Raw genomic sequence first — 27,997 nt, 5'->3', positions numbered from 1 at the left:
AATAGCTTGGTGTCTGAGACAACTGCTGGAATACAGGGCTGGGCATAGGTTTTGGTATTGGCCAGCATGTGGATGTTGAGCGAGAACTGAGAAGCAAGAGAGAACCGGGCAGTGGGTTTTCCCCAAAATCACAGAGTAGTATTCTTGCTCAAATTGGATTTCACAAGAGGGAAGCCTAAAGCCACCTGCGGTTGAACAGAAGGCTCAGAGGAAGAGGAGCCCAGTTAAAGTTCAGTCAAGAGAAAGCTCTTGCGACCACCAGTGACAGACACAGTGCCCGGAGCCTCTCTTTTCCCGTGCCACGTGAAGGCTATCAAATTCTTTACTGGTAGTAAGATGGAATTTGGTGCAGGGCTTGAAAGTCTCTGGCGATGCCATTGGCACCAGAACCCATTAAGTAAGACTTTACATAATTTCTGGGAAATATTGAGAACTGTGCTGTAGAAAGTTTCTCCTAACGCTCTGAATAAATGTTCCAGATAGCCAAGCCATATCACGGCTCCATGGAAAACACAGCGCGGAGAGAACTCAAGCTCCGCAGATGTGTAAAAATAGATGTGGGTCAGGCAGGAATATGGAGATGAGCTCTCCGTAGGCTGTGAAGCTGGTACACTGTGTTTTGTTTTGTTCTGTTTTCTCAGCTACCTCTTTCACCCCCGGCAATAAAATCGCAAGAATGAGTTGCAGGAGAGAGAGAGGCTAGGTAGAAAAAAAATTCTGCTGGAGTCAGGGCTCAGGCTGCTCCAAGGCATGTTGTGCTCATGGGAGCACAGGCGGCTGAGCTGGGGGAGAAGAGAGGGCAGATGGGTTAGGGGCGTCCAGCCACCTGCCGTTCAGCCTTTGAACAACAAGGGTAGTCCACCAAAAAACAAAACAAAAACAAAACTATCCAAACAAAAAAAGTCTGAACGTGCGTCTGAGGTAATTTTTTGTGAAATGGTTGGATGGTCACCCAGAAAGGCTTTCAGAATCTCCCTCCCTCTCTCTCTCTCTCTCTCTCTCTCTCTCTCTCTCTCTCTCTCTCTCTCTCTCTCTCTCTCCCTCCCTCCCTCCCTCCCTCCCTCCCTCCCTCCCTCCCTTCCTCTCCCTCTCCCTCTCCCTCTTCTCCCTCTCCCTCTCCCTCCTCTCCCTCTCCCTCTCCCTCTCCCTCTCCCTCTCCCTCTCTCTCTCTCTCTCAGACTCCAGATTCTGCACACTGGAGACGGAAGTTAAGGAAGCGGGCATTGCCCTATGACCTGGGGTTCGGCGGTTGTTTAAAGTACTTTAGAAATTACTTTTGGTGTTTCGTGCTTCTTGGCACTGAACATATTCTGTAAACTGCCTTCGCAGTGACTGTTATCATGACTGCCTTACGGAACCGTGAGCAAACAGCCTTAAGAAGATGGAGGTGTCTGACTTCATTGTTTTGAAGGAAGAAGTCATAAGCACTTTTGCCGGTGGGGGCGGGGTGTGGTGGTGGTGGGCAGCTCTTTAATGTGCTTCAACTTTCCTGAACTGAAAGTTTTGAATCAAGAAGAAAGATGTCTCTTCTCAGCAACAGGGACATTGCTGATGGTCATGGTTCTGAGGGGAAGTTGCAGTCTGGTCGCCTTCCTGGCTTCCTGGGTCCCTGGAAGCTGGCCTTCTGCTGGGTATTAAATTAAAAACCACTGAAGGCAGAGACCAGGCTTCACATTTGACCCTCTATGCTTATATATAGTATATAGTAGATAGGAGTGTGTGTGTGTGTGTGTGTGTGTGTGTGTGTGTGTGTGCGTGCATGTGTGTGTTCAATTAGTGTGAGTTAAGACCTCCCATGGGGAGTCAACTAAACCTGGCATAGTTGAGGAAGGACCAAGTCTCTCACCCCTGCATCAAGGCTGAGCAAGGTATTCCACCATAGAGAATGGTTTCCAAAAAGCCAGTTCATGCACCAGGGCTAAATCCTGGTCCCCCTACCAGGGGTCTCACAAGCAGACCAAGCCACACAATTGTCACCCACATTAAGAGGGCCTAGTTCGGTCCCGTGCAGGCTCCCCAGCTGTCAGTCCAGAGTCTGGGATCTCCTAGTACTTCAGGTCAGCTGGCTCTGGGGGTTTCCCCATCAGGATCATGACGCTACCCTCTTGCTCATAAGATCCCTCCTCCCTCTCTTCGACTGGACTCCAGGAGCTTGACCTAGGGCTTGGCTGTGGATCTCTGCATTTGCTCCCATCGGTTACTGGATGAAGGTTCTATGATGACAATTATGATAGTCATCAATCTGATTATAAGAGAAGGCTGATTCAGGAACCCTCTCCACTATTGCTAGGAGTCTTAGCTGGATGCTCAGTCATACCATAAAGACATTTGCGCAACTAGTTTCATAGCGGCATTATTCATAATGGCCAGAACCTGGAAACAACTTAGATGCCCCTCAACTAAAGAATGGATAAAGAAAATGTGGTACATTTGCACAATCGAGTACTACTCAGCAGTTAAAAGACAATGACATCACAAAATTCGCAGGCAAATGGATGGAACTAGAAAAAAAAAAAACATACTGAGTGAGGTAACCCAGATCCAAAAAGACAAACATGGTATGTATTCACTCATAAGGGGATATTAGATATAAAGCAAAGAATAACCAGGCTGCAATCCACAGCCTCAGAGAAGCTAGGTAACAAGGAAGACCCTAAGAGGGACATGCATGGATCTCCCTGGGAAGGGGAAATGCATGAAATCTCCTGGGTAAACTGGGAGAAAGGAGGGAGGAAATAGGGATGGCTGAGTTGGGGGAGGGGCGGAAAGGAAGAGAAATGAAAGCAATATCTTGATAGAGCGGCTCATTATGGGGTTAGGGAGAAACCTGGTGCTAGGGCCTTACATTTATGGTATGGTTTGTGGAATGTCTGGTTTTCTATGATGAGAGGCAAGGCTTCTCCTTTTTATAAATTTTGGCATTCAGCTTTTCAAAATTGTACTTGGTAGTTCCTCTTTGTTTTTGTTTTAAAATCGAGTTGGGCAAGGGGCGGGGAGGCTAGAAGAAACAACAAGAGCAAGCAAACAGAAAGCACTGCTCTGATTACGCTTGCTTGCGGAGCTTGTTCAAGTGTGTTTCGTCCCGGTGCCAAAACAACACTCGCTCAGATTGCAGCGATTTCTGGTGCCCTTGCCAATGTTTGTGTTATTTTTAACTTTAAAGACGGAACAGATTGCTCTAAAATAAATAATTTAATCTAATGTTTCAAAGAGTCCCAGAACTTGCGACTTTCACTTCTGGCTTCTCTGGGGTGGGGCTCTGTCCATCATAGGCAGCCCGTGCTTTGTTACCTCACTCCACGTGTAGGGTGTTTTCTTGCTTTCTTTTCCTTTTTTTTTTCTCAACTGGAGTCTGATTTTTACTATTTAGTCCCAAATGTTATCGGGTGGGTCATAGTTTATCACTGAAGCAATACCTCATCTTTTCCAAGAAAGGAGAGAATCATGTTCTTAGCAGCTTACTCCCTGATCTTGTGGGAGGAGAACTGAAGGGATGCTGAACTGTCTCTGGCTTGAAAAGCTAAGCCACCTATTGCAAGAATCCACTCTTCCCAGGCTGATGCATATGTATATGCTATAAATAGATGTGCGCGTGCATGCATGCGTGAGTGCGTGCGTGCGTGCGTGTGTGTGTGTGTGTGTGTGTGTGTGTGTGCGTGCAACACTCACACAACAACCAGAGAATCAGAGGTCAGAGGATAACTTGAATCCATTCTTTCCTTCTACTGTGTAGGTTGTGGGAATCGAATTCAGGTTGTCAAGCTTGGTGGCAAGCTCTTTTGCATACTAAACCATCCCACCAGTCCCCTCAATGTAACTTAAAACAGACTGGTTGGAAAGGCCCAGCTTCCTGCAAAGCGATCCCACCCTCAATCAGCTAGTGGATGTCTGCTTTATTTTTTTGAGACAGGGTCTCATTACACCTCTTTGGCTGGTCTGGAACCTGGTATGTAGAATTGGCTGGCCTCTAACCCGTTGGTGGCTCTTTTGTTTGTCCTTGTGGCACCATCTATGAAAAAGAAGTCTCCGTAGTGACAACAGAAAGGAACAAGTTGTGGTACTTTCTCTCTTCCCTAAGTGAGGATGAAAAGTTCCTGCAGTCGGATTGAGCAAAGATTTAAAGCAAAGAATGCAGTGACCACATGCCTCCTCCTGCCCGCAGGCCGCCATTGTGAGGTCCACCAGATGATCGGGAACTACATGTGGGATCCCAGGACCAACAAGTCGTTCGACATCGGGGTCAACCGAGACAGCCTGATGCCCCTTTGGTGGAATGGGTCAGAACCCTTGTGGATCACGCTGATGAAGGCCAGGAGGAAGGTCTACATGTATTACTGGCCAGGTGAGTGTGCTGGCCTCCAGGCCCCTCCCTCTCCCAAACCTCAAACACCATGGAGTCTGCCCAAGAGAACAAGGCAGAGCCCTTCAAAGACCACGCCCTGGTTGAAAGGAGAGAGTTTTTACTTAAGAACTATGTTCTAGGGGCATGTTAAAGTTTTTTAAATTAACTTAAATTTTTCTTAAAGGTATATATTTCTTTTTTTTTTTTTTTTTTTTTTTTTTTTTTTTGGTTTTTTTTCGAGACAGGGTTTCTCTGCGGCTTTGGAGCCTGTCCTGGAACTAGCTCTTGTAGACCAGGCTGGTCTCGAACTCACAGAGATCCGCCTGCCTCTGCCTCCCGAGTGCTAGGATTAAAGGCGTGTGCCACCACCGCCCGGCTAAAGGTATATATTTCATATTGAATGAATTCCCTCCCCTATCCCTCCCTGCTCCATTACCCCCTCCCCACCCCTTTACCCCTCCTCTCTCACACTAATCCCCTTTGTTCACCTAGTTTCATTCCTACTGTTATTTACTGTATACACACGTGATTTTAATGTGACTATAGAAACCAGGGACCACAAAGGAGAGAAAGCACATGGTCTTTGTCTCTCTGAGGCTGGCTTACTGTGCTTAGGACGTTGTCTTCAGTTGCATCCCTTTGCCCAGAGATGACAGAAAAGCCAGCCTGAGTATAATTTCTACCGTCGCTACACGCCGAGGCTGTGCAACCTAGATTGGTTCTCTAACTCAGCTGCTGTGAACCATGCTGCAGGGACCCGACGTGCAAGTGTTTCTGCAGGAAGACTTAGAAGCCTTTGAATGACCACTCAGTGAAGCAGCTCTGTCATACAGAAGCTCTAGTCCGAGCTTGTGGAGAGGCCCTCATACTTATTTCCGTGGGGGTCTGGACTAGCCTAGATCCTACCAACAGGGCACCAGAGTTCCCTTCTATCCACATCTGCTCTAGCATTTTGGCTGTTGTTTTCTTAGCGACTGCTATTCTGACTGGGATATGATGGAATCTGTGTATTTTTTATTTATATTTCTATGATAGCCAATGAGGCTGATTTTTTTCATGTATTTGTGTTTCTTCTTTTATGATCTTCTTTTATGATTTCATTTATTTCACAACCCCGTTTATTAGCTTACTTTCTTGTTGCTTTATTTGTTTGAGTTCTTTGTATATTCTGGATAGTAATCCTCTCCCAGCTGCAATACCTGGCAAAGATGGTCTACCGGCAGGTCTTAAAGACCCCATTCCTGAGCTCTGTGATATGAGCAGCTACAAAGCCGTTTCCTGCTCCCCTGGCTCCAGTGTCGCGTGCTTGAATTTCATGTGCAGCATTTTCAGTATGGAAGAGAAATCATTTTTGGTTTGCTTATTGACTTTTACAAAGGAGTGGAGTACCCTTTCTATACACTTTTTAGAAGGAATGTTTTTATTTGTTCTTTGAGAATTTCATCCGATAGATTTTGAATTTCTATGCCCCTTCAACTTCCCTCACAGCACTGGGAATGATAAACAAAGGCCCACCCAACTGCTTGGTAATGAGTTACAGGACACCTCTCGCGGTGGACTCCTTTGTACACCTAGATAACTGGGAAGCAAAACTCTTGTGTTGTAATGAAGTTAAGTAATGCTACAACCTGTCTTGGCTCCTGTGAAAGCCAGTGGATACTCTCAGCCTGTCCGTTGAATATCTTTCATTAAGAATGAGGAGATTTGGCTGGGCGGTGGTGGCGCACGCCTTTAATCCCAGCACTCCGGAGGCAGAGGCAGGCGGATCTCTGTGAGTTCAAGGCCAGCCTGGTCTACAAGAGCTAGTTCCAGAGTAGGCTCCAAAGCTACAGAGAAACGCTGTCTCAAAAAACAAACAAACAAACAAAAAAGAATAAGGAGATTTAGGAGGAGCCAAAGGCATTTGCCACCAACTGGAAGACCTGAATTCAATCTTCAGAACCCACATGTTGGAAGGAGAGAACAGACTCCAGCGAGTTGTCTACACACACACACACACACACACACACACACACTAAATACAGGTAAAACCATGAGGGAATTCAGTACTGACAAAATTGGGTTCATTCTTTCACAGCTGATATGCAATGTGTCTTCTTGGGCACATGGCTATGACACTTTCCTCCAATGCAATAATACTGACACTTATCCTTGTGGAGTCAGCTATTGGTAAAAGCCTAGAAGAAACGAAGGAATAAATGAACAGTAGCCTGGTGGGAGGCAGAGAAAAACATTAGAGATCTCACTGGCTCAGGCTGTGGGGGAGGGAGGGAAGGAACAGCTGAGGGAATTGCGAAAGCCCAGGGGATTATGGGAGAGGGTGGCTGACAGGTGTGGGGGAGAGCGGAGGGAAAAGTGAGCCATCCAATGCCTAGCCGCAGATGGCCTGCACTGAGGGTGTGGGCTTTCTACAGGAGTTCGGAGGACGCTCTCTGGGGGTGGCCACGTGGAGAGATGCTCAGGGTTCTCTGCAGATCTCAAAGGATCGCAGGACATAGACAGATGGAGCCTGCAGAAGGCAGCCCCACTGCCAAGCTGTGCAGGAAGCTTGTCACAAAGCAGGGACAAGCATCCACAGGTAGGCTCGCAAAGGCCAGCACATACAGTGTTAAGTCCAACTTAGCCAGAAGAGCTAACTGGCTTATTTTACCATCAGGGGTAAGTTCAAAGTGGCATGAGGGATTTTGTGCATCAACCATCAGTTACCTAGACTGATGAAATGCTTTGGGTCAGGGGGAGGAGAATCATTTGTTTGACACCACAGTGACCAAATATATCTGACAGAAATTCCGTAAGAGAACAAGGGTTTAATTATTTTCACTTCTGGTTTTAAAGATTGATGTCTACAGTCACTTGGCATTGTGCTCTTGAATAAAATACTGTGGTTCATGGAACCTATGGCAGAGAACAACCATTCACATCACAGTGGACCAGGGACAGACAGCAAGACTGGACCCCGAGACCAGACTGTAACTATCAAAGGCCTACTCCTAGTGACCTACTACTGTCAGCTAGGTCCTATCTCCTAAGGGTTCCTCAGCATCCCCAAATAGTGCCTTGGGAACAAGTATTAAAAGCATGGATCTACAGGGACCATTTATGGCTCAACCTATAACATACAAGTTTAGGGGTATGCCTTTATCTGAAATAGAGACCCAAGTGGGGCCATGAAGTTGGATGCTAGACTAAGGAAGTGCAGGCCAATCTAGACTTGTGTAGGGTCCAGTTCAGATTTAAACCCGTAATGCAAGGTCTGACAAAGAAAAAAGACTTTGCTGCACATTGAGGTTACTTTTAGAAACATTATCAATGAATGCAAGAGATTGCATGTGCAGGCACAGGAGGATATGACAGCTGACTGGTCATTGGAGTAAGGACACCAAGATGACTACTGACACAATACAGTGTAGCCACCTTTCATGGTACTTTAAGGTTTTGAAAGGCACCATCTGTATAGTTGGCGTCCCTCCTCCACACACACACAGACACACACACACACAGACACACACACACACCAACATCCACATGCCTTGTTTGCATCCAGCTCTGCCAATGGTGTTAGGTATAGCCATAGAAGCCAGTGTTAGGGCAAGGTGGGAGAAAACCCGCAGAGGAGCAGTGATTATATTCCAAAGCTCCTACTGTGGTCCTACAAAGCTCCTACTGTGGTCCTACAAAGCTCCTACTGTGGTCCTACAAAGCTCCTACTGTGGTCCTACAGAGCATTGTTTTTGCTTCATCCAGGAGAATCTTAATTTATGTATAATCGCTGAATATGTGATGAATCCAAAGGCAATATCCCTGTATAATACCTTATTGCTCCTCCAGAACAGCTCTCTATGGATAGGAAGGAGCCCTAGTTCAGCAGCTAACAGACATAGTAAAACTGCCTGATTAGCAGTTACAGAGTTAACAATGAGAAGAGAAGAGGCTAAAACGAGGCTTCCTCAGCGACCTACATGGAAGTTAGCCAAAGATCTGGACTGATGTCTTTATATCAATGAGATAAAAAGTATGTTGTTTCTTACTCTGTCTAGTCCTTCAAAACTGAATGAATACCTTATGGAGGTTTTTCTGAGTGTAGGCCGCCTAGCCCAGGCTGCAATGTCCCAGTTCCCCTTCCTTCCTGCCAAAAAGGGCTGAGGGAGTCACGGTCACTGTTGTCCATTCTCTCCTTCCTGGTGCCTTCCAGCATCAGATAACGACCTAACAAGTGCTCATTTGTCTCTACAAGATTAAGTGAAGTGCCATGTGTGTCTTCTAAACACGCCTGGATTTTATTTGTCTTCTTGTATCTTCTGTTTCCTTTTCCACTCCTGGTGGGACATTGCACAGACTTCTCGGAGAGGCCTGGACAATCTTCGTTGCTTCAGTGAGCTGTGTTATGACACTTTGAGTCTTGCCTTTAAGGCAGTGTTTAGAAGCATAACTTTAAAATGGCAGTAGTTCAAGTCTTTCTGTCAGGTAGATAAAGCAAGAGGGTGAAAAACTGAGCAAAGGGGAAGAGGCCTCCCTCTGTCAGCCCAAGTCTTAAGACATTTAAGATTTGTCAACAGAGCCTTCAAAGCCCTGCCCACTGGTCCCATTGAGCTATACAGAGGAAAGATGCTCAGGAAATAGTTCCAGGCTGAAATAAGCCAGGCACCAGGATCCCCTGGTGCTTTCAAAAGGTTTGTAACTAATTACATGTTGATCACAAACTTTATTTTTTGATCTCAAGGAAATTTTGTTTTGAAGGACAAAAAGAGTCATCAATTGATAAAAGGTATAGATGGCTGTCTCAAGGAAGAAGTCAGGGAATTAGGTCAGGTGATCAGATGGGGAGAATATTTGAGCTCCTTGTATCACACGGTGGCAGCAGATTGCAAGTGTATTCTAGTTATCCAGTAAGTGCTGGCATTCCAGTTCTGTGTTCTTTTGCTATGGATTTTGCTGCTAATTTTCAACAGCCTTCTGTCAGGAAGACTTGAACAAACCACCCATTTACCTTAGGATGATGTTGGATGTACCTTGGCTCAATGCCACTGCCTTTTCCTGTTCCATACAGGTATTTAGACCAGTAAGCTACTTTCTGTGTATGAAAACACACATGGTTACCAGCCTCCTCTCCCTCCCTTTCTAGATAAGGGCTGTAGGTGGCTATCTACTCAGCTCAAATCCAGTTTAGACAATTATAACCATAGTTATTTCATTTGAATTAGCAAAAAGAACATACTAAATATTGGTCAAGAGTTATGGATCATCTACAGTACCTTCCTGTATCTGGTCATGGTGCAACCTTGATGCCCTTCTGTCAAGTTGACCTTCGATGCATATCACCTTGGGCACAGGTAAAATTAGAAGCATCCATCACACAAAAAAAGTGTGAGCCAACATTATAGCTCCATCATTTCCTGTGTGCACATGACGCTAAACATCTAAAGTTTGCGATCATTTTTAAGACAGATATTTTATGTGCAAATAAAACAATCTACATAGTCATTAAACTTCCCAATACTGTCACCAGTTTGGCATTAGTCTTATACATATGTATAAGACTAATATATATATATATATGGACATATGTTATATTGTAGAATCTGTTTATTCTCTATGTTATAGCTATTCTACATGATATTTATATTAGGATATTAACTCTACATGTAGAGCAGAGGAACACTTAGGACTCATGCAAGGTTCATGTGGTAAGGTTAAAGGCAAGACAAATATGGCCACACTGTATTTGTGCAACATAAAGAGTAAATAAGGTCAAGCCAGATAATTGTGGCACATGCCTTTAATCCCAGCACTTGGGAAGCAGAGGCAGGAGGATCTCTGTGAGTTCGAGGCCAGCCTGGTCTACAAGAGCTAGTTCTAGGACAGCCTCCAAAGCTACAGAGAAACCTTGTTTCGAAAAAACAAAACAAGAGTAAATAACATTGCAACTGTTGGTCAAATCAAGGCATAAGTTGCTTTGAAACTAGAAATGTTCAGGCTTTCAAGAATCTTATAGTCATATAAAGAGATTTGGGCTCAAGGAACAGTAACGGCACTATCAATAGCAGAAACAAGGCCCCGAGTCTTGGTAGATCAATCAAGTAGAATTTTTATTTTTATCCACAAATTTCAAATGGGATGCCTGCTCACAGTCAGTTCTCTCCAGACATGGAGGCACTGATGCAGGCATCACCCAGGCTCCTCCCGTCTTGTCACTTCACCGTCACCCACACAGGACTTTCAGGCTCACACTTAGGCATGAGCGCAAGCATTGCATGTGGAAGGTCCTGTGACTGGGAATCGATTCGCTTCATTTCTGCTCTTGCTTGTCCAGTTGGCTAGAACTTTATCGTGCGACCACATCAGCTTCTAGGAAGCCTGAGAAATCTGTTTGTCCAGGTCAAAGAGGACACATATTTGACAAAAAGCTTACAGTCTTGGATACCATAGGGAGCTTACTGGAATGTGTTACCATATACACAAGTATAATATGTAAATTATTATCAAATGCTACAAAGAGAATTGTTCTATTTATGGATAGAAAATAGTAATATACTTTTACATAAAAAGATATAGAAATATATATAGAAACTATATATATGAAAAACACACATATATATTAAAAGGATGTGGATATATATGTATACATGAAATATATACACATATATTTATGTGGAAATATACATATACACATGTGTATATGTATGTATATATGTGTGTGTATACACATGAAAAGCAACCGTTACCATCAGGTGAAATTATGAAGGTTCATATGTTTTCTTTACTTGTCAATATTTTCTTTTAGAAATAACGTTTTGAGTTTATATTTAAAAAGCTATTACAGTTGTTCCAACTAATTTCTAAATATCCTAAACATTTTTCAACATCCTTAGTCACCACCCAGGAACATGTCCATTTACACTGTACTGGGCACTACATAGATGATGCCAGGCACACAGAAAGGTGAATTAGGTTAAAGGTGAGGAACTCATCATTTTTTGGTAGGGACCTAAGCAAGAATTGTGCTATCTTGTACCAGACCTTTTCTTGTGGTGCGTCAACCAGCTCCCAAATCACGACACAGAGACTTATTATTAGTCTCCAATGCTTGGCCTAGCTTAGGCGTATTTCTGGCTAGCTCTTATAACTTCACCTGTTTCTCTTCATCTCTGCTTTACTTCAAGGTTTTATTGCCTTTCTTACTTCTATGTATCTTAATTCACTGCTTTTCTTTATCTGCCTGGCTTCTTGCGCTGGGTAATGCACCTTGTTCTCCCCTCTCACTCTTCTGAGTCTAGAGTTCTCCTCCTATTTATTTTCTCTACATGCCAGCCCCACCTGTCCTTTCTCTGCCTAGCTATTGGCCATTCAGCTTTTTATCAGACCAATCAGGTGCCTTAGGCAGGCAAGGTGAAACAAATGCAACACATCTTTACATAATTAAACACACGTCTTTACATCAGTAAACAAATGTAGCATAAAAAAGTAATACACCATCACTCTGTTAGAGTAATATTCTACAGCAAAAACAAATGTAGCGCATCTTTGCCTGGTTAAAATAATATTCTACAGCACTATCCTAAAGGGAACTGGAACTTACCTCCTGTGGAAACCAGGGGGTAATTGTACATGAAGCTGATTTGATCTAATTTGCGTATTGATCAAATTATTTTCAGTCGAACTGTTTTTCTCCAAATTGATTTCAATTAAACTATATATCACTCTGTATATTCTCGGGTGATTCACTTGGCCTCTAGGGACCTAAAGAGAGGAAGGCCTCCATGCGCTGGAAGGCATCTACCAAAGGTCTTGCATCTGTGTTCACTGCCCTCAGTTGTCACAGTTATGCCTTAGGGGCTTGCATGTTGGGAATTCAGGGGAGAGCTTGGAGTGACTTGGTAAACACATATATCTAAAAGAAAATCTGGAATCTCTTGGGTATAGTGTTCATTAATGTACTCATCCCATGGCTGCTTTCTTATGTGATCTGCGTTCCCGATGCATGAAATACAGACTGACTTGGTATAGCCCTGCCACCAAGCAGCTTGGAGTCTGATAATGTGACCAGGCGTGCAGAAAGTAACCACTCCACAGCATGGCCAACCCGGTGCAGACCAACCACAGAGCTGCTCCACACCTTTGCCTGAAATGAACTGAATGCCACAACAGGAATAGAAAACAACATGAGAGCTCTGTTTTCATGTTGAAGAAAGCAAGAAGGGAAAATGGAAGAAGCTGGAAAGGAAAGAGGAATAAAGAAAGAATAGTAAGGCGAAGGAAGAGAAGCTAGAAATGAAGATGAAGAAGCGGAGAAATGGAGTATGGGTTAGGAGTCAAGTAAGTAAGTCAAAGCAAGGCTTTGGGTGACCGCAAATCCAAAGAGGGAGATGTTTTCCCAGGGCCCTGTTGCTGTCATTATTTTGTGACAGCCTCTGAGATGCTGTAGGCTCACCGTTAGGCTTAACTGCCTTTTGCTGATGCCCTCTTGAACCCAGATTCCAAGTGCAGAGCATCCCGGCACTCACAGAACCCCCTCTCGGCTAGTCCAGCACCTTTGCTCACACCTAACCTGACCGGGAGATTTCCAGTCAGGCCGCTGCTGCAGTGTCCCAGGCCATAGAGTAGTCAGTCACCGTGCCCTTGTGCTGGTCTGAGCTGAAGGAGGAGCTAGTAAGGGAATCACGGGCTTTGAGTTTGATCAAGGAAGGAGGCTGCGCTGCAAGACCAGGTGTCATCCATAGAGCTCAATAGTTCCCTCCCAGCTTACACCTGGCTTCCAGGCACTCTGGCAGCTTGTGAATTTGTGAGTTTGAGGTTCATTCGCACCTTGATTTCTTCTGGCTCAGAGCGGATGCTGATGTTATGTGGCGGCTCATCTCCAGGGGTACCCGAGAAAAGGCACTGGGCTACTGTGAGCATCAGGCTCCTCGGTCTGCTCCAGTAATGATTCCTCTTCCTGGGGGGAGGGTCTCTGTAAAGGATTCTGGGGGAAATGTCTCCTGGTCCATGCTCCCTAGCTCAGGGAATACCTGAGAAAAACGACACTCAGAGAACATACAACCAGGAAGCAAGCCAATTGAGGCACCATCCCTCCCATCTGACTCCAAACCCTTTGCAGATTGTCCTGTATTGGCACCTGAGCTCCAAGCCTGGTAAGGGCCACACACCAGTCTGTCTTCCAGTTTTACTTGCTCAGCTACCAAATGTTCAATAGAAAGTGGCTGATTCAGAAGGGCTTCTAGCAAAATAAAGAAAGGGGTTCAAAGTTGGTACTTCTTATATCAGATTAGTCCTCAGATGAGGGGGACAGAGTCTTGGGGACCTGAATCCATTCTGCATGGTCTGGCCCCTGCCTGGACCTGTAACATATTCTTTATTGGTGTTGAACAAGTAATGGCAGACCTTTGGGAAGGGGACCAGTCCAGAGAGCCCTGTGCTGGTCCTGTCCTAATTCCTGGCCCACCATGGGCTACCAGGATCATTTTTTTCTCCAGCCAGACTGTTCTCCTCATCTAAAGCTAACTATGGGATCTTAACAGAGCCTTGGCCCTGTAGATCATGCTTTCCCTTGTCTCCTAGGCTTCCTGCTTTTATCCCCAGTTGGTCGCTTTCTGCCAAACTTCCGGACTCAAGTGTCACAGAGGAGCTGCTCCTCAGCTGCTCCTAACTTGAATCTTTGTACACAAGGCCAGTCTTCCATGGCACAGCCAGCTTCTTTCCCCCGGCCGTCAGAAGAAACCTACAATAGTTCTTCTGGTCTTCTGGGGCCAGGCCAACCCTGGGGAAAGGGTCTCTGAGATCAAAGGCCACGCTTCCCTCCAAAGACCTGTTCCCACAAGCTCCTGTACCTCAGATGTATTTTCCTGGAAAAGGTTGTGCGTTTCTCTGAGAGTTAATTGGCTTAGCCGCTTTAATAAGCTCTCTTGAGACATGTATTCAACAGTTGCACACCTGTCTCACATCACATAAAATGCAGCTCACAGGAGTTATTGTTACAAGATGTGTCAAAGTTGGCACGCGGGAACTCCACTTGGAAGGCGAGACCTGTGCTCTAGGAGGCTGGGAGAAAGGTGATGTTTATGGGCTCGGGTTGGTGGTCCTCAGAGAGAGTTGCTAGGAAGCGAGGCACATTGATGAAAACAATGTGCACGATAGGAAAGCACCGGAACTAGGAAGAGATCAGATGATTAGCCTGCAAAGAGGTGTTGGAACATTCACTTCTGTCTGAGGGTTTGGTTTCACAGCTATGAAAGAATAGGGTTTTATGGAAGCTTGTTGGGTATTGCTTTGAAATGGTTCCTCCGACAAGGACGCTGTATCTACGTGATGCGTTGCCCACAATAGATTTGCATATTTGTTTTGATAGCTTATTTAGGGCAATGAGGTCTTGCTGTTAAAAAAAAAAGTATATTAAAATAATCTTCTGATAGAGGAAAGATGAGAAAAACTGCCTTAAAGTATTAACACAAGAGTTCACAAACATAGTGGTGGCCTTTGGTAATTGTTCCTTCTAACTCGTTTCTTATCAGGACAATTAGTAGGTCATCAGAAATAGCGCAAGGTACCACTATTAAGCAAGAAGCCAGGCTCTAATAAGAACAAGAGTAGATCTAGATGAGTGTACCTTAATTAAGGGCAATTCCCTTCCAAGCTCAGCAGTAATAACGAGGAAGGAAGATGGAATAAAAGAGAAACCACACCCTCACGATTGTCATGTAAACTAAACTTCCAGACCATGCCTTGGCCACGACCTTCCCTGCAGATCCTTGAGGCAACAGTCTAAAGCTTCACACTTCCCTCAGACACACTTGAGTGACCTCAGTGGACCACATTTGTTGTTCTCTCTGACAAACCACGAAGCAGGCTCAGAGTTAGCAGCCCGGAAGTTGAGAAATGCTTGCCCACACTCACAGATCAGAATGAGCCTGTGGCCAATCCAGGAGTCCACAGACTCCTGATTAGAGAGCTATCCACACAACACCCCCTTCCAGTCTGCTGATTCCTATCAGACAAAGACCAAAGAAAGCAAAACAAAGCGCCCACACAAATCCACCTAGGAGTAATTAACTCTGCTCTCTCTGAAGCTACCGATTCAGTTTCCACTGTGTCCCATTACGCTGCCATTGTCTTTCTCACCGGCTTTCACTGGTGGTTTTTAGCATTCCCAATAAGGTGCAATGCTTTTCGCTTTGAGAGTTCACACAGGAAAGACCCCATGGTGGACTGACAAAGAAGAAGGATTTACTTACCTCAGAGGTATCTAGTTGGCTACTTATCCAGTCCATTCTGTGAGGCATGTGGAGGGATATAGCTTTCATTCAAATTGATGGCACCTTTAGGACTTGCATTCAGAACATCTCTCAATTGGGACAGGACTTCTTGCTCCATTGTCTGGATCGCTGACCCTGAACAGACCGATATGCTCCATTGGCCCTATGGCAATGGTTCTCTCTCTCTCTCTCTCTCTCTCTCTCTCTCTCTCTCTCTCTCTCTCTCTCTCTCTCTCTCTCTCTCTCTCTCTCTCTCTCTCTCTCTCTCTCTCCCCTTACAGACCTTGGGTTGTGAATGACCTCAAGGTGGACTGTCAGTCATAAGCCATTTCTCATCAGCAGCTCCCAACTCACTTCATGTCCTGTTGTTTTCTGCACTTTGGTACTGTGACTTTCTTTCCTAGTTCAGAGATCTTCAAACTGGGTGACCAAGCATCTCCAAGACCAAGATTAATTTTGATGGGATATTTTATAGACTCCCCCAAGTTTAATATTTGGTATTAAAATTACTCTGACTGGTATATGCCTTTTTCTTACTTTACATAAGAAAGAATACCCCTCACCCAGAATTTTGCTAAGGTACATTGTGTTATCCTGACCGTACATAGACACTTCCAGCACCAAACACGGCTCACATGTTTGTGTATTTGGAAAGTAAATAAAAAAATAAGTTGTTGCTACTCTTGTTTTTAAAGTTATTTAGAAAAACTTAATTGAATTGTCAACTGAAATACTGTTTTAAAATTTGTGCTGAATCACATTTTGATGTTCAAAGAATTAAATTACATTGGTTCAAATGATTCCTATTCTCATCCATTTATTTATGTGAACAACTTTCTTAGCACTCATACTACAGAAAGAGAAGCAGAACTGATTCTGAATTCTCTCATTCTAGATATTAGTCATTTTCATCCATGGACATGTAAGTTAGCCTTTAAAGCTTCTTTGTTCCTTAAACTAAGAAACGCCTTTATAATAAAATGTTATGTTCTTAATATTTAAAAATTGTTAGATGGGCTGGAGAGATGGCTCAGAGGTTAAGAGCACTGGCTGCTCTTCCAGAGGTCCTGAGTTCAATTCCCAGCAACCACATGGTGGCTCACAACCATCTGTACTGAGAACTGGCATGCGGGCATACATCGAGGCAGAATGTTGTATACATAATAAATAAATAAATCAAAAAAAATTGTTAGAATTTGGATCTACCTGATACAAAGACATGCTAAGAAGTTTGAGAACATTTTTTTTTTCTCTAGGCCTAACTAGAATTACCGGGCAGTTGATGTATCTGTGCTTGTATAATAGATCAGACACACATTAACTGAGCATTAACATTGGAGCAGGAGTGTCTGTGTTAAAGTTTCTATTGCTGTGAAGAGACATCATGACCATGGCAACTCTCATAAAGAAAAACAATTAGTTGACGCTAACTTACAGTTTCAGAGGTTTAGTTCATTATCATCGTGGTGCAACATGGTGGTGTACAGGCACACATGGCGTCAAAGGAGCTGAGGATTCTGTATCTTGATCCACAGGCAGCAGGAAGTGAACTGTGTTCCACACTGGGTATAGCTTGAGCATAGGAGACCTCAAAATCCAACCCCACAGTGACACACTTCCTCCAATGTGACCATGTCTACTGCAACAAAGTCACACCTGCTAATAGTGTCACTCCCTATGTGGCCCATTTTCTTCCAAATCACCACATTCCACTCCCTGGTTCCCACAGGCTTATATTCATTTCACAATGCAGAAATACATTTCAGTCTAACTTCAAAAGTCTATAATAGTCTCAAACTCACTTAAAAACCTAAAGTTCAAAGTCTTTTTCTGAGATTCATGCAACCTCTTAACTATAATTTCATGTAAAATCAAAATAAAAAAGAATCACATACTTCGAACATATAATGGCACAGGATATACATTACCATTCCAAAATGTAGGAAAGAGAAGATAGTGAGGAAATGCCAGCCAAAGTAAGACCAAAACCCATCTGAGCAAACTCCAAACTCTGCATCTCCATGTCTGATATCAAAGTGTTCTTCAAATCTCCAACTCCTTTTTTTTTTTTTTTTTTTTTTTTTTTTTTTTTTTTTTTTGGTTTTTCGAGACAGGGTTTCTCTGTGGCTTTGGAGCCTGTCCTGGAACTAGCTCTTGTAGACCAGGCTGGTCTCCAACTCCTTTTATCTTTGTTGCCTGCAACACACTTCTTTCTCTTGGACCGATTCCACTCCCTGTTAGCAGCTCTTCTCCACGGGTATCCTGTGACTCTGGCATCTCTAACATTTTGGGTTCTCCAAGGTAATCCAGGCTTCCACTTCACACAATGACACCCCCGAGCCTCCATTCAGGGACACCCCTGATACGTGTCTGGCCTCCGTGGCTTTCCTTAGTCCCAGAGGAAGATTCCATAACCCCTTTCTTCTACCCTTGACTCTAAAGCCAGAACCATGTGGCCAAAACTGCCAAGTTCTGCTTCTTGCTGGAGCTAGAACATGGTCTCCTTGTTCAATTACATTTTCACCAACTTTATGTTTTCAATGGTTTCCCTCACAGCCTAAGTTTTGGCTGTGCTGAAACTGAATCTGTAGACCAGGCTGGCCTTAAATTCAAAGATCTGCCAGCCTCTGCCTCTGGAGTGCTGGGATTAAACATATGCACCACCACATCTAGCGCTAAGCTTTTCTTTAATTTCACAAGTTGGAAACTCAACTGAGTCAGATCTTGCCCTGAGGTCACCACTCCCTTTTATCCTTTTCTTAATCTGTTTATATCCTTGAATTTAGCTTAGCTCCAATACACTTCCTAGTGTTCCTTTTCTCCTCAAATTGTACATTTTATATCTTTTCTTTCTCAACTTACTTCTTTTCAATGTGAATCTTCATTAGAGTTAACACTAATAACCACAAAATAGAGTCAATGCTTGGCTGTCTTGAGATTCCCATGCCAGTGGAATTAATCCAAACCTCTTCACTTTAGTACCAGGCAGACTCTTCAGACAAGAGCGAAAAGTAACTATGTTCTTCATCAAAATACCACCAAGCCTGGTCTCTAGGCCACATACTAACATTCTACTCCTCTGAACTCTCTTGAGCCAAGCCCACACAGTCCAAATCACCCTAGACACTATTGTCACCATCTTCTACTAGGATGGCTCCACTTTAAGTATTCAACTGCTTTGCTGATCCATAGTCCGAAAGTCCATATTCCTCCAAACAAAAACATGGTCCAAGATATCACAGCGATACCCTAGTCCCTGGTACCAACTTGTGTTACTTAGGGTTTCTATTGTTGTTGCTTTGTAGACCAGTCTGGCCTTGAACTCACAGAGATCCACCTGCCTGCCTCTTCCTCCTGAGTGCTGGGCTTAAAAAGGAGTGTACCCGCACGCCTTTAATCCCAGCACTCGGGAGGCAGAGGCAGGCGGATCTCTGTGAGTTCGAGACCAGCCTGGTCTACAAGAGCTAGTTCCAGGACAGGCTCCAAAGCTACAGAGAAACCCTGTCTCGAAAAAAACAAAACAAAACAAAAAAAAAAAACAAAAAAAAAAAAGAAAAAGGAGTGTACCACCACCTCCTGGCTTAAAGCATGTTTTTATTAATTTATTTTTTGTTACTGATAAAAGATAATCCCTTCCCCTTATCTTCAAGCCCTGGTATTCTGTCTTCCCGATGATCTGTTCTATTATTAATCTTTCTACTAAACTTTTTATTTACTTATGGAAATTTTTCAATGGAATTTATTTATACCATTTCAAATTTGGTTTTTCTTCAGTATTTCTCTCTTAATTGAATTCCATTTTCATATCCTGTGTTGACTTATTTTTTTTTTAGATGTTTGTATATGCTCTTAGAATTCATTCAGGCGTTCACTTGTGTCCTCGTTCACGTCTCTGACATATTTATAAGCATCCTTTGGAATTCTCGCCTAAAACTGTGCATCACTCTTCTTGGGCGGCCCTTACTGTGGAGTTGGCAGTTTTGCGGGAGACACGTTGCTCCGTTATTCACGAGTTCCCTGTGTTTTTGCATTTGGACTTTCATATCTGGAGTCATTAGAGCTGGGATTAAAGGCATGCGACACACTGGGCTTGTCAGAAGCTTGATTTCCAGTGCGGGGTACTCCCTGTTGTTGGAAAACGCAGCTTGGAGCCTGTGTTAGAGCCCTGGGCAGATTCTGTCTCGGCTCAGATTCAGCGCCCTGCATCCAGGACTCGGATTCGGTTTCCTCCTGCAGTCTAGCAGTACGCTGTTGGGCAGGTTGCAATGCATAGTTCAAGCAACACTTGCTCTGGGTTTTCCCAAGAATGAGATTCACAATGGATCTCGGGCTGCAGAGTCACAGACAAGGCAGAGAGCTGTGGACCATATCACCTCGCTGATGCTCCCTTGAGTGCCAGGGACAGGTGCTGCTGAGGGCGGAGTGCTGAGCAGCCAGTGCCAAGTGCCCAGCGCTTCAACAGGGTTTTCAACACGGCACCTGCTAATGCCACTGCTGTGCTAGATCCACCCTGATTTCCAGCCCTTTAGCAAGTAAGGTACTGAAAGTCCAAAGCGTTTTTCAGCACCTCTGGTCCCTGCTGGTGGTGTGGGCTCTGGCAGGGAGAGGAGAGCTTCCCAAACAAAGCCAACACCTCCAGGATAGATTCTAAACCCTCTTTCTTTGCAGAATTCCTCTGTTTTACTTTGCTCTTTCAGCCAGGAATATTTGCGTGTAGTCACCGCTTCGGATAGCCGTTCGCTAGGCCCCAGCTTCACGTGCCCGCAGGCAAACTTGACTTCAGCTGTGGCTGCTGTGGAGGGAGGGAGGGGAGAGTCCGCGCAAAACTTTGACAGAATTTACTCCTGGTTAACTACACACGCTAAAACGGAAAAATGGCTAATTTTAAAAAGAAATCGCAAATCCAAATGTTGATAAGAGTAGGACAATGAGCCGGGCGGTGGTAGCACACGCCTTTAATCCCAGCGCTCGGGAGGTAGAGGCAGGCGGATCTCTGTGAGTTCGAGACCAGCCTGGTCTACAAGAGCTAGTTCCAGGACAGGCTTCAAAGTTACACAGAGAAACCCTGTCTCAAAAAAAAAAAAAAAAAAAGTGGAACAATGACATCCCAGGAAATGCCGGTGGGAGTAAAGCCACACGACAGCTTTTAACTGTATGCAATGCCCAGCCCTAACAGTTCTGTTCATGACACATCCCAACAGGAACGTGCCCCTAAATGAACCAAAAGGCATATGTGAAAATATTTATGTCTGCATAATCCATACCATTTAAAAGCTGGCAATAAGCGAGGGTCCAGCAGCTGTAGATGGGTAAATAAAGCCGTCACATAATGGATCTTTTGTGTTCTGATTGGTATATTAGGAAGAAGTTGGAAAGTTATCGCTTAAACATCAGCTTTTGGCTCCTTCCGACAAACACAACAGACACTTGTTTTATAAAAGCGAGGCCGATTTGAATGAGCCATATGAAAATATTTAGGATATCTAGATCCCTTTTATATCGCAAATTAAGAGATGTCTGTTATGACTAATATAAAACAGGCTAAGAGTTGGCAACAATGGGACTTGTTTGGACCACATGAGAAGTATTGCACATGGCTCTGATGCTTATCGGTGCGGTTTTCAGAGTGCGTACCCTGGGACTTTTTGCTTTGCTTTAAGATATTGGCTTTAGAATCTTCCCGCTTCTTGTCTCATTCTTTTCAAGATGGCTGCCTTGAGTCCGGGATTCTTCACAACCTACATTCTGTGCCAAAGGAGCGAGAGAGCCCCCGCAATGCCTCGTTATCTTTACTAGGGAAGCCAATCTTCCCACCTCGAGCTCCTCAGTAGACCCTGGGGGTCAGGGCTGGGTCACATGACCATCCCCTCCCGAGGAAGCCGCTGCTGAAAGCTTTCCTGCTAGAGTCAAAGATGGGGGAGGGGGGGCGGTAAGGAACGTTCCAGGTGATTTCAGTTTGGATCACTACAAAAATAGTTTATCCAAGCAGCCACGAGCATGTGTTCCTGCGGCCATTGTATTGCGTTTATTTTCCCTCTTTTGTTAGGCGTAAAATGTGCTTTCGGGCTTTCTGACTTTGTATGCTTGCAATGTGTTCCTGGAAGTGGCTTGTTAGGACGGGCAGCACTGTCCTAGACATGGTCAGAGTACGCTGCTTTGTAACCTTTCCCCGCAGCGGATGGAAGTGGCCGAAGATTCCCCTCTGAGGTGCGTGCTCCACGAAGCGCTCCTTCCCGTGCATTGAGCTACTTCTCAACTGCGACGCGAAAATAGAAACTGCAGAAGAAACGATGATTGCGTTTTAATATACACAGCACGTGTGAGCTAAAATATCCCCCCCCCACCCTCGGGACGGACATCTCCCCTTTGCCTAGCTGTATTTACACAGCTACCCCCCACATAATCACCTGAAAGCCAACTTGGCTCCCAGGTGGGCTGTTGCTTGTAATCAAGTAACTCCTACTTTACTTAGTAAAGAAGCACAAGAGTAATGGCGCGGGCGGAAGGAAAGCTAGGAAGTACTTCTTTTAAATGATCATCTAGGCAGAAGAAAAGCTAGAAAGGACTTCCTTTAAGTGAAAAGGATACTTAAAGGGACCATAGTCATATGAATTTTACTATAGAATATTGTTATAATTCTTCTATTTTATTATTGCTTTTATCTCTTATCATGACTAATTTAGAGATGAAATGTCATAGGCCTATCTATTTATCTGCCTGTCTGTCTGTCTGTCATCCACCTATCAATCTATTTGCCATCTATCTATTATCTATCTAATCTATCTACAGCACATCCAAAGACAGACTGCATCTTGCGGAATGTGGTATTAGGCAATCTCATTGTGTGGACATCATTCAGTGTATTAACACAAACTAAGGAGACTGCAACATCACTAGGCAACATGATCTGATATACATCGTTGATCAGTTTTGTGCATGAGTTTCTGTGCTCTCTGTGGTTTCTGGTATCCACAGAGGTCTGGTATCCTCTGGATAAGAGGGTGCAATCATTAACATTGTTCCAACACGGGTCAGGACCCATAGTGAACAATAATGTAAACCTGTGGCTTGCTAATCAACTTTTAAAAAGTACTTAGAGAGGTTAACATAGAATAAGTATTAGTGCCCATTGCTCACAGTTTGGAGATACTTTTGCTCCTACTGTGCGTGCTCACACTACTGTACTATGTCATAAATTTCCTACAAGTGCACATGTGTGTGGTGTGCATGCGTATATGCACGTTTGCACATGTGTACATGTGTGTATCTGGAAGTTGGAGGCTGACATTAGGTGTTGGAGACTGCCGACCACCAGACCCTGAATTTCTTGTAAACAACTTGTTTTCCTCTGCGCTGAGCAGCCTGCAGCTGCTTTGAGCTTGAGACCCTGAGTGGGTTCTGATGAGTCTGCAGCTGAAAGATCCCGAGAGCTGGGGCGTGGCCAGAGCCCTATATAAGCTGCCCCTGAGCACAATAAAGTGGGCATTATTGGCATTCTTGCTTCAAGGATGTCCCCCTTGCCCCGTCTGTCTGTCTCTGTCTGTGTTTGTATGTTTTTAAATTTTCAGCCTAGTTCTCATAGCACATAGTGAGTAGAACGTGGAATGGAACTGCTGTAGTTTTACAATTAAGAGCCCCTCAATTGCTCTCTACTTTCTTATTCTTTGAGGCAGGGTCTCTCAGTTTGGACCTAAAGCTCACCCATATTATTCTAGCCAAGTTAATCTAGCCAGCTTACCCCGGAGCTCCCTTGTTTCCACTTCTGATGACCTGAATTAAAGGCAGGTTGCCATGACCATCAGGCAGTTACATAGGTGCTAGGGATCTGACCTCAGGAGTCTGCATTTGCATGGCCAACATTTTAATCTCTGATCCATCTCTCGGCCCTGCGGAAAGTTTAGTAAAGACGGTCATACAGAAACTCTCGGGCACATCTCCTGATTTCTAGATTTATTTACTTCTATTTTTCACTTGATGAAAAGCATGTTAAGAGCAATAAATTACAGCATTGAGGGAAACATTCCTGATTTTCTTCTGGCCTAAGTGAAAATGTGTCCCTTGAAGTTGTGCAGTATGGAATTTTCACTGTCGTTAATAACTAGCCTGTCAAAGAAGTTTTCATTTCCTCTGTGCATACATTTACATAACAGCTTTCTTTCAAATTTGTAAGTGGTTAGCTTTATTTTTAGTTAACTATTATGATTAAATCCCTAATGCTATTACCTGTGGTCAGATTGTATGCATTGTGCTTGGAACTTTTCTGCTTTGGGGAAACTATTGAGATTTTATTTATGGATCAGAATATGCCCAGTTTGCCTTAAAGTTGTCTTTAAAAATTCACTTCCTATGCTCATACGATAAAAACATTCAGATTTATTTAGTTCATCCCATTGATACCAGCACCCAAATTTTCCATGGATCTTCTCTATTTATTCATTTTATCTGTATGTTTGTTTTTTTTAAGCATTTGATACAGGGCCTCTCACTCAGTCTAGCCACAAACATTGTGTAGCCAATCACCATGGCTGAATTTAACCTCTGACCCTCCTGCTTCAGTCTTCCAGGTACAGGATTGCAGATGTGAGTCATCATGGCAGATTGTTCATTGTGTCTCGAGCCAATTTCCATTAATGTCAAAGCCTTATACATTACCAAGATTCCTCTGTGTGTGCATGTCCATGACACATAAGCAGTAATCTAAACACATGTCTGTGTGGAGTCGTGGCTCCTTCCAGCTTTACATGCCTTTCATGTTTGTCTGAAAACTAAAATCCTTGCTTTTGTTCTTATTTGTCATTATGACTTCTTAAATCCTCCCTCCTTTTTTCTCTTTTTTTTTCCTTTTTCCTTTTATAAACTTTGATGTTTGGTTAAAAATTGATGCTTTATTTTCTTCTTTTCGTGATTTAGTAGCTATTCATGCAACACTCTTTTGCATGTCTATATCTTTTAAAAGAATGTCTAGCATGAGATGTATCTTAATTAACCTTTCCCTCCCTCTGTAAGCAAAACAGTTTCCTTCTTTCTCTGGCATGCACCCTAGTTTTTGTTGAAATTTAGAGCTTTAGATTTAGATTATCCTACTTAAAATTTTAAATATACAACTTATTTTAAACAAAACACTTTCACATATGTAATATTTTTCTTAATTATACTTTTACTATTTCATGGTTTAGTGCTATTTATTAGCTAATGGTTTTGAAACCATGGCTCATGGATTCTGAGGGTTCAGTCCACGGCCTCTTGGTCCCATGCTCTTGGGAACTGTATGCTGATGGTGGAAAGATGCAGCTGAAAAGCATCACAATTTCTGGCAACTGAAAAAGAAGGGACAGGAAGGGGCGAGGACAAGAGACCCCTAAGAACCTGCCCTCAGTGATCCACCTCTTTCTTCTAGGCCTCACCGTCTAGAAGTTCTAGGACCTCTGCAAACCTTAGTAACTCCCCCAAATAATTCATAGGCATTCATGGGGATTCCTCACATTGAACCCATATCACCAAGGAACAATTTTATAGACGGCTCCATCATTGTCCTCCCACTTTTGTTGTAAGAATTGCCCATCCCTCTAACGAATCTTTCTCTGTCCACCAGCCAGCTCCTAAATAACAACACGGAGATTTATTTTTAACTGTGAACGCTTGGCCTTAGCTTAGGCTTGTTCTTAACTAGCTCTTACAACTTCAGTAACCCATTTCTATTAATCTATGTTCTGTCATGTACCGCCCATGCTTTTTCGTGTCTCCTGGTGTTTCTTGTGCTCCTAGATTCATCTCTCACTTCCTCTCTCTCTGCCTGGAAGTCCCGCCTACACCTCCTGTCTAGCTATTGGTCATTCAGCTCTTTATTAAACCAGTCACAGCAATACATCTTCACACAATGTACAAATATCCCACAACATATCCCTTTATCATTATTTGTTCCACAGAATTCTGTTTTATTTGATATACATCACATGAAAATTAGTGTAGAGTCTGTGCTCTTGGGTAGAATTTATCTGTATTATCCTATCACTCCCAAAGACTTTTGTAAGATGCTACTATGGTCCTACTATTTGTGTGTGTGTGTGCACGTGCACATGCATGCACACGCACGTCATCATATTCTGGTTCACAGCTACTTCATTTCTGTGGTATTTAACCCCTTGCACCATTTTCTAAAACTTCATGTGATTGTGATCATTTTCAGAAATATAGTTTTAAGCTGAAAGTCCTGCTTTTATAAACAATGCTACACTGCATTCAACTATAGTATGATGCAAATGCAACTTTTATAGGCAAATGAGATCCAAAAATGCCTGTTTTTAGCCTTATTGCGATATTTTACTTATTATGATGGTCTGGAACTAAACCTACACATAAGTATCTCTGAGATATATGTGCATACTTTTTAATATAAAAAATTCTGTAACAGTGTAATAATATCTCTTCTTTCCTATGTTTTACCTGTACTTACTACAGAAGACTAGATATAATTAACCAGGAAAAAAAAACCAACCCAGCTTGTATCCTATTTTAACCTAGGCCAAGAGTTAATTTCTCAGGTGAGATTACTACAACAGTGTTAAGCTCAGTTTAATTTTTTAAAAAAAGATTTTATTTATTATGTATATAGTTTTCTGCCTGCATGTATGTCTACAGGCCAGAAGAGGGCACCAGACTTCATTGTAGATGGTTGTGAGCCACAATGTGGTTGCTGGGAATTGAACTTAGAACCCCTACAAGAGCAATCAGTGCTCTTAACCACAGAGCCATTTCTTCAGTCCAGGCCCAGCTTAATTTTAATCAAATGAAAGTGTCAAGAGAACACATGCTTGATAATTTTAGCAAATATACTTATTGTTGGTTGACATCAAAACCAACTGTGATTTGCACTAAGCTAACAAGAACAAAAACCATGCCATTCATTTTTCTGTGAGAGAATGCTCAGGATCTCCTTACTTCAAAATTCCCATTCCCACATACTGGAAATGCGAAAAGAGACACCTGGCCACACTGCAGATAGTGGCTGAACTCTGAAAGGGCGCATGATGTCTGCTGTGTTTCTAGCCCTAAGAAAAGGCTGTATCCAGGACAAATGACTTTGAGATGACAATCAAAATTTACAAACAACTGTTGACAGACAAAACGCAGGTATCCAAGGCAATAAGTGGTCAACATTCCCCTTGCATTTCCTATTATTCTGGAAACCAAGGGCAGATTCCTTCCTGGGCCTCACCACCTGTTTATCTTCTTAGTAAGCATGTCCGGGGAAGGAGCACTGCCTACTTCTTAGTCCTCTCTTGTTTGTCTCAGCTAAGCCTTGCCCTCCCGGATCCCAAGATCTCAGGCAGACATAGACAGGGTCTCCCACAGACTATTCCAATCAAATGACGATATGCTAATGAGGGAGTCTTCATAGGAGCTGCTCTGCTATCTTTTGCATCCCCTGGCAGATGTGCTCCAAGGTGCTTGCCAACCGGTTTCCCGGCAGATGTCTTCCTCCCCCACATTCTCCATCTCCCACTTTTACTTGCTTCCACTTGGAAGTCATCTTCCCCGGGCTGTAATCAAGAGCCACATCTGCGGTCCTAGTTTCCCTGGTCCGGCATTTCACGGTTCTTAACTGTTTGGACGTTCCCTGAACTCTGGTTCACACTACTTTCTTTGCCTTGGTATCCAATCTCCTCCTGTCTCCGACTCTTCCCTCCATCCCCCATAGCCTTGCTGCGTTCGACACGACCCCGGAAGCGGGCACCTCACACAGCACAGGCTTGCCCTCTCCCCTGAGACTAGACTCTGGACTGCTCTGAGAAGGAAACCCTGGCTGATTCATGTTTGTTTCCTCCGCCTGAACAGAGCCACTCGTTCATAGTTAGTGCCAATAAATATTTGCTCAACCAATGTAAACTGAGATTGACTCCCCCTCTGCCTCTGTGTTATGATATCCTGATTAAGTGTCCCCTCCTGACGACAACTATGTCTCCGTGTCTAAGAGTCTGGGGTAGAAAACCTAAGCAGATTCACAACCAGCTTTTGACTTTCATTGCCTTTTGGAAGAAGCCAGCTCAGAACCGTTGCTTTAGCTCGGTGAAACTGGCTTGCTGTTACAACTCTATAGTCCAGTTAAGTCTTTATATCAGGACAGTGAAATATTATTTTATAATTCCCTGGCTACAAGATGCTATCCTTCACATGTCTCTTGAGTAGGGAAGAGTACATTAGACTAGAAGATGGTAGTTACGGAAAATATAGAGAAGAAAATTAATTGAGACACTTTGGGACACTAATTAATTTATATTTTGTTTCTATGGTCCAATTTGTGGCAGTCTCTGTCATGGAAGTTTCTGTATTATGTTGTAATGGCATTCAAGAAACTACTCCAGTAAAGCGAAAATACAATTAACTATGTGACCTATCAGGAATCAATTAT

The 27,997-nt window shown here is 43.6% G+C and overlaps 1 protein-coding gene across 1 annotated transcript in view; it reads left to right on the top strand.

Moving 5' to 3' along the window:
* The window catches only part of Enpp6 (ectonucleotide pyrophosphatase/phosphodiesterase 6), a 94,063-nt gene that overhangs the window by 33,473 nt on the left and 32,593 nt on the right, over nucleotides 1-27,997 (top strand). The window contains exon 2 of the mRNA XM_038327572.1: nucleotides 4,163-4,342. Coding sequence (XP_038183500.1) covers nucleotides 4,163-4,342 — 180 coding nt within the window. The remainder of the gene's footprint in view (nucleotides 1-4,162; nucleotides 4,343-27,997) is intronic.

This window comes from Arvicola amphibius, chromosome 4, assembly GCF_903992535.2.
Source record: "Arvicola amphibius chromosome 4, mArvAmp1.2, whole genome shotgun sequence".
NCBI classification, from domain to species: Eukaryota; Metazoa; Chordata; class Mammalia; order Rodentia; family Cricetidae; genus Arvicola; species Arvicola amphibius.
The sequence above is the reverse complement of the archived record's forward strand: the minus strand, read 5'-3'. Positions and strand labels throughout refer to the sequence as shown.